The following is a 7,416-nucleotide window of genomic DNA, read 5'->3' on the forward strand; positions in this document are numbered from 1 at the left end:
TGCGCGTCCGGAGCCTGTGCTCCGCAACGGGAGAGGCCACAACAGTGAGAGGCCCGCGTACAGCAAAAAAAAAAAAAAAAAAAAACCCTTCATGGACTTAACCGGATTACTTAGCATAAAGTCCAAATGCTGAAACTTGGCTTGCAAAACCCCCCAAAAGCCAACCCAGACTTCCTTTCCCACCCTCTGTTCCTGGCCCACCCAGATCAGCCAGACTTCTGTTCTCAGAATGGAACAAGCTCTCTTCTGTCTTAGACCTTAATACTAGTTCCTTCTATATGAAATGGTTAATTTCCTTTACCTTGATGTAGATTTCAACTTAGCATGCTGGTATCAGTTTAAATGTCACCAAGAGAAGATTTCCATGAACACCCAACCCAAAGGAGTCAATGTTATTCCATCACACTGTCCTGCTTCTGTCCTCTGTGTAGCACTGATTTTCTTATGTGTCTCTATCTCCACTTGCTAGCATGGAAGCTCCATAAAGGCAGAGATATTGTTTTGTTTACTGGAGTATTTCCTGTGGTTAGAACAGTCCTTGGCATTCACTAGGTGCTCAACAGATATTTGGTGAATGGATCAAGGTCATGGCAGTGGTTTGCAGATTAGGATAAATTCCAGGCAGACTGACAGAACATTAACTCAGAAACTGCTGAAGGAGCCCCATGGAAGGTGGTAGGAGTAGAAAAGGAGCAGCTAACTTGAGAGACATACTAAAGGAAGAAATATCAGACGATTTGTTGATAGGCTGATTTCATCACCCCCAGTATCCAAAGATGACTCTTAAGATTTCTAAGGATGGAGCCTAGAATAACAGTACCAGCTCTGGCAGAACTCTGATTGGGAAGGGGTTCCATGTGAAACTAAAGATGAATCTGGGACGTCTTGTGCTAGAGACGACGAAGATTTTGAAATAATTTAGAGTACAAGATGGGCTAGAAATGTAGATTTTAGATTTCTATATTTAAAGGCAACATGAAATCAGGGTCTCTTAAAGTATATGGATACCGAAGAGAACCCTTTTCTACTGGCTAGTTATTGAACTGTTATCAGCAGCTTTAATTCCTGTTCTCTCAGCCAGGAGGGGGTAACTTCTGTGTGGTAGAGAACCCCTCTTTGCCGTAGGCTACTTGGAATAATCTTTTTAAAAAATATGTTGGATGTTGGTAAGTTTCCTTAGTCTGAAGAGACACAGTAGTGAGACTAGATGGTTGGTTGGCTTTTAATTCTTGCTCCCAGGTTTTCAGTTCTATTCATTTGTAAAGGTCTGCCTATAATCAGGCAGGTCTGTAGGCAACCTGCGAAAATTACACAGAAGTTTAAGCCTCCTTAAGGGATTTAAAGTACAGAATAGTGTTTATGGTATACTCCATTTTCATAACAAGTACAGTTGACCCTTGACCCCAGCATGCGGGGGAGGGGGACAGTAATCTTTGTATAATCTGTAGCCAACCCTCCGTATCCGAGGTTCCTCTGCAACCACGGATTCAACCAACCATGGACCATGTGGTACTGTAGTATTTACTATTGCAAAATATCCACGTGTAAGTGGACCCATGCAGTCCAAACCCCTGTTGCTTAAGGGTCAACTGTACTTGAAAAGGTATCTAAGCCAAGAGAATCCTTCCCTTATGGCAACTTTTATTCTAATTTGACCAATTAGCAAAGCTTGCAAAGGTATTCCTTATTGAATTTTTCCCCCTTTTTTCTTTTACCCAGGTCTTGGGTTAATTGCCCTCTAATTTGTCCTTCTCAGACCAGCTGCACTGGTTTGCCAGGACCAACAATGTCTGTGCTCCAGATTGGAACCTTGAATTTACTGTTGTACATCATGTTCCCTATTATCAGCTAATCCACGGGCCCTCGCCTTATAGAGGGTCTGCTTAGAATGCTGCATTCGCTGCCACGCATACGTTCCCTTCCTTGATTAGTATTCTATATAGTTCGATATGCAGAATTTTGAACTTGATCATTTAAAATTCATCTTGATAGGAGAATTGGAAGAGGACAGAAAATTTATCATATTAGGTTTAATTTTCATCATCTCCTATAACTTTCTCACATAGGTCTAATCTAGTCCTTATTTTGTTATCTATTCAAGTTAAAATATATATATATACATGTAAGGTGATAAGAGTGCAGAATTTTAAAGTGCTAGGAGCAAATAGGAGCAGCCAGGAGATTTTTTACACTTCTATCCTGTGTCATGATAACTGTCATCATGGATGTATGCTAAGAGATCAGGGGACCACTTGACCTTCCAAGACTTAAAATAGTGCAGTGGTCAGAAAGTGAGGAGAGCCCTGGGTAAATGTTAATTTTCTTCTTTAAAAATATGTTTGTATATACAATGGAATATTACTCAGCCATAAAAAGAGAGTGAGTTATTTGTAATGAGGTGGATGGACCTAGAGTCTGTCATACAGAATGAAGTAAGTCAGAAAGAGAAAAACAAATACCGTATGCTAACACATATATATGGAATCTAAAAAAAAAAAAAATGGTTCTGAAGAACCTAGGGGCAGGACAGGAGTGAAGACACAGACGTAGAGAATGAACTTGAGGACATGGGGAGGGGGAAGGGTAAGCTGTGACGAAGTGAGAGAGTGGCATGGACATATATACACTACCAAATGTAAAATAGATAGCTTGTGGGAAGCAGCCGCATAGCACAGGGAGATCAGCTCGGTGCTTTGTGACCACCTAGAGGGGTGGGATAAGGAGGGTGGGAGGGAGACGCAAGAGGGAGGAGATATGGGGATATATGTATATGTACAGCGGATTCACTCTGTTATAAAGCAGAAACTAACACACCATTGTAAAGCAATTATATTCCAATAAAGATGTTAAAAGAATAATAATAAAAATATATGTTTGTGTGATTGAAGACTTTATCTTACAAAAGAAAAATATTAGTTTTCACATTTTAACATTTCAGTTTACCAAAATATGAACTACAGTAAAAGGCATTGTTCGGGCTTCCCTGGTGGCGCAGTGGTTGAGAGTCCGCCTGCCGATGGCCCGCGTACCGCAAAAAAAAAAAAAAAAAGGCATTGTTCGTCATTATATATTTATATTTGTTGAACAAATGAATTCAGAATTCAAGTGGGAAATGCTCTTCAGCATTTTTCTATTTGAATTATGAGCGTTCTTTTCTTCCATATTTTAACATTTCTGGGTTAGGAAAAGGCAGAAAAGTGTATGCAAAACGTTACTTGTATGTTCTCTTGTATTATTTTCACACATAACTCTCCTCATTTTTACTTCTTCCTCTCCTTCCCAGGTGAATGGAGGTATTGAGAACACCTTAGAGAAAGAGGTGGTGCGGTATGACTACTACTCTTCTTATTTTGATATATTTGTAAGTATTCTCTGTTGTAGGTTTCATTTTGGACATGATGAAACTAACCAAAAGGCAAATTTCCTGTCAGTAGACCTCAGATTCCATGCCATTCTTTTTTCCTCTTTTAAACATTATCTTTCCTTTTTCCTTATTCTTGGACCATTCATTGCGTGTGCTCTCTCTCTCTCTCTCTCTCTCTCTCTCTCTCTCTCTCTCTCTCTCTCTCTTCTTCTAAGAAATTGCCTGGTCATCTCAAGGAAAAAAAAGATTAATGAGAAATAAGGGCGCATAGCAGAAGAAGCCATTCTGATTTTCCTTTATTCTTTAAAATGGATGAGATAGAAGCCACTGACAGACCCTAATCACTGAAAGGAAAATGCACCTGTTTACATAATAACAGTGAAAATGCCATTCCTTTTCTGTCTTGAGATAGATTTCTGTGTATATTTTTAAAAATAATTGTTTCATTTTTCCATAATAGGAGTTTTTGAGAAAAGTGATATATTGATAATCTTGGGCAAGACTACTCAGTTGTAGAATTATATAGATGCAGTTATCTGTAGATGAGGCAGTATCTTTCCAGGACACACTGTGACTTTGGTTGGGTTTAATACATCTCACGGTATCTCTTTATAGGTGATAGTGTAAGTCAGTCAGATTCTAACATTGTGTTAGACAGGACATAGGCAATTAAAATTCATAAAGAATCCCCCCTAAATTCATTTTAACTACTTTACTCACTATCTTTAGAAGCTGTGTGCACAACGGATAAGACCCTTGAAGTCAGAAAAACCTGGGTTTGATTCACAACACTATCACTCATTGTATATCTTTGAATATATTAGGTCTAAACTTCAGTTTCCTCATATATGAAATGAGATCATCATCGTTCTGAAAAGTAAATGAAATAATACCTGGAAAACACTTAAGCTCAATGATAGGTATGTCCTAGAAGCTCAGAGACTCACCTGCAATCACGGTTATTATCATCATTAGTTTTGGATGAGGAGTATTACTGATTATATTTTCTAGTGTTTTTCATACTACTATAAAAAGTCTTGTTTTGTTTTGTTTTTCCCACACTCACTGCGGAAGTATGTATGAGGAAAGAGATGGGGTTCCCAGTAAATAGAGATCTGGGTTCATGTCATCACTCCCTTGCAATCTGAGTAATTCCATTTTCATCTGCACGGTATGTTAGGGTTCCAATAAGACTGTTTTGAAAAAGTGTTTGGCTGCTACAGGATATTTGGAAAACCACTGATATAATTTAATCTCCTTTTCCAGATGAAGAAATTGAGTCTCATGGTTCAGTGTCTTGACCTACCCCAGGTCACTGAACTTGGTGGCAGAGCATGTGAGATCCCAAATCTCTTGATAATTTTTTCCTGTAAAACTATTGACATAGAATAACAAAATTGACTTCTCTTTTTCCTTTTATTTCCCCTGTTGAATTCATCTTAACATAGTCTGAGCCAGGACTTACCGGAAAGCCAAGTTAATCCACTGGCCAGATCTCCAAGGATTGTCTGAACACTGCTTAGGGAGTTAATGATACTGGACAAATAGGTGGGACCTATTAGCTCAGCTTGGAAAGACTGTCATGCCTGGCCCTGGAAATGGACATAGCCTCCAGGAAACCTTGGGATCTGGGAGACTTTGAGATAGAGGAATAAAGATTTATACTTTTGCCAAGTCCAGAATGCAGAGATAGGGGTAGGATACATAGAGAAACTAAATGGTTAGCAGATTATTAGAAAACACGTTTTTTAACGAAAGCAGGAAATTAAAACAAAAACAACTGCAAACTTCACTTACGTGAAAGGATCTTCAGTGAGGTCACCCAGCCAGTGGCAGCAAAGAAGTTGTCAGCCTCCAGCCTTTCAGCAGTTGTGATTAGTGAGGAACTTTGGGCAGACCCCCTACCCTGAGGCATTGCTCCAGAGCCACCTGACTTCTCCCTACTCAGAATAAGTATGTTTTCCAAGTAAAATTAGTAAAGTTTTATTCCGTGTTTATTCCTTAGTAGAATTACTGAAACAGCTAAGGCATAGTGGATAAGAGCCTGGTCTTTGGAGTCAAGCTACCTGGGTTCAAATCGTGGCTTCCTCGCTAAGAGTTGTGTGGCCTCGGACAATTTTTCTATCCATCTTAATGACAGTTGACTCATGGGATTGCTGGGCTAGGGGATTACATGGGATAATAACGCACATAAAAGGTTTCACAAAAGTCCCTGAACCACCCTGAAAAATCAGAGGGCAGGTCCTGGGATAGCAGAACTCTCCCAACACCCCAGTAACTCAGAGCTTTGCAGTGGACTTCACTAAGAATCTGGTATCTTCCAAAAAGTCAGTAGTTGTACTTGGAGTGAAAAGGTAGTGGAGTGGAAACTTTCAGAGCATTTTCTCCAACCTTAAAAGGATATCAGAATATATGTATGGACTCAAATAGAAAGGAAAAATAAACATCTAACTATATATTCTTTTGTTGATAATGGGAAGTTAATTTGAATCCCTCTTTGGGCGATATTCCGTAAATTCTAGAGCAGAGGATCCCAAACGCTGGTCTGTAGACGAGTACCCATCTGTGACAGTTTCCAGCTAAATCAGAATAATGAAGACACTTTGGCGGGTTCTTCCTAAAACCCAATGACTTTACCTTTGTGTATATGCCTTAAAACTTGTCTTGTCTTTTTAATGCAGCTTTTGGCAGTTTTTCGATTTAAAGTGTTAATACTTGCATATGCCGTGTGCAGACTGCGCCACTGGTGGGCCATAGCGGTGAGTACGCCTGGTGAGTGGTCCCTCTCCTCCGAGTTTGGTGGCTGGGGCCTGCTCACAAAAGGGCTGAGCTGCGGGCAGATGTGGATTCCATCTGGGTTGAATTCCACTTGCTTTTCCTGAGTCCCCCGTCCTCCACACCTCAGTAGGTTTCACTCTCCGGGCCTTCTTTCCAAAGGTAATGAGTAACTAGCCTTGTCGCTATAGAGACTGAGACAAGTGAGGAATCTAGGGGCCGACCCGTGATTGTGGTCCAAGCATCAGCCCACCCTCCACCTCATTATTCAAACGAGAGACGAGTTCCGTCCCTCTGTCACCGAAGCGATTTGGACAATTTCCTCTCGGGTTGAAACTGCTTGGTGATTTTTCACGACTTGCTCTCTGCTTATTTTGGTCACTGCCTTCCTCACTATGTTATCCCCCTCGCTCCAGTCTTAAAGGGGAAAGCTACCTTTTTATGGTTGCCTTCGGGCTTCTTGAAGACAGTGGCAGTTTTTAACTCACCTCTGTTTCCTGGCCTCCAGCCCAGAGCTTTGGCACAAGCTCTTCACCCGCAATAAATATTTACTGACTGAGAGAAGAATTACAAGCAGTTCTGCCTGAATTATTTTCCCTGTTTCCATGGACTTCTAAACAGTCACCTTGTTGAGAGCTCTAACGAGGCAGGTATATGGGGGGTGTTGAAGTCCTCAGACTGGAGAGACTTGGGCAGGACCAACCTGCCGTCCTGCTTCTGGAAGGTGAGACCTCAGTCTGTGTGGGACCGGCGTGGGCTTGTCCAGCTGGGCATGGGGTTGTGCGCTGTCCTAAGGGGGAGTCCCCCAGGGGCCGCGTCTGCCTGGGCCATCTCTTCTGAGCATCCACAGAACCCCAGGGCTGCTGTCAGACCCTCCGTTGAGCCCCAAGCTCACGGTTCATGGATGAGGGCTGACAGTTTCAGCCGGACTTGACTCCCTTTACTGAGTAGGCTGTTGCGGATACCAAACGGCTGTGATAGTTATCCCTTACCCACTGTCTGCGGCAGCCCCAGTTTGGGCCGTTCTATTCCAGTCTCCATGATGTGCACTGGTATTTGTCAGAACATCTGTCTCAGTGTTTGTTTCAGGAAAGTGGCTGACGTGCAATGAGGGTTTTGAGAGAGTTTCTTCAACCTCTTCTTTGAAATGATCAAAGGGACAGGTCAGGGCTTCCCCGGTGGCGCAGTGGTTGCGCGTCCGCCTGCCGATGCAGGGGAACCGGGTTCGCGCCCCGGTCTGGGAGGATCCCACATGCCGCGGAGCGGCTGGGCCCGTG

The 7,416-nt window shown here is 42.0% G+C and overlaps 1 protein-coding gene across 4 annotated transcripts in view; it reads left to right on the forward strand.

Moving 5' to 3' along the window:
• STARD3NL (STARD3 N-terminal like) overlaps window positions 1–7,416 on the forward strand; it is a 50,545-nt gene that overhangs the window by 30,436 nt on the left and 12,693 nt on the right. For all 4 annotated transcript variants that reach the window (XM_007110535.3, XM_028490198.2, XM_007110536.4 and 1 more), the window contains exons 3-4: window positions 3,284–3,361; window positions 6,046–6,123. In XM_007110535.3, coding sequence (XP_007110597.1) covers window positions 3,284–3,361; window positions 6,046–6,123 — 156 coding nt within the window. The remainder of the gene's footprint in view (window positions 1–3,283; window positions 3,362–6,045; window positions 6,124–7,416) is intronic.

Source organism: Physeter macrocephalus, chromosome 5 (genome assembly GCF_002837175.3).
Source record: "Physeter macrocephalus isolate SW-GA chromosome 5, ASM283717v5, whole genome shotgun sequence".
Lineage (NCBI taxonomy): Eukaryota > Metazoa > Chordata > Mammalia > Artiodactyla > Physeteridae > Physeter > Physeter macrocephalus.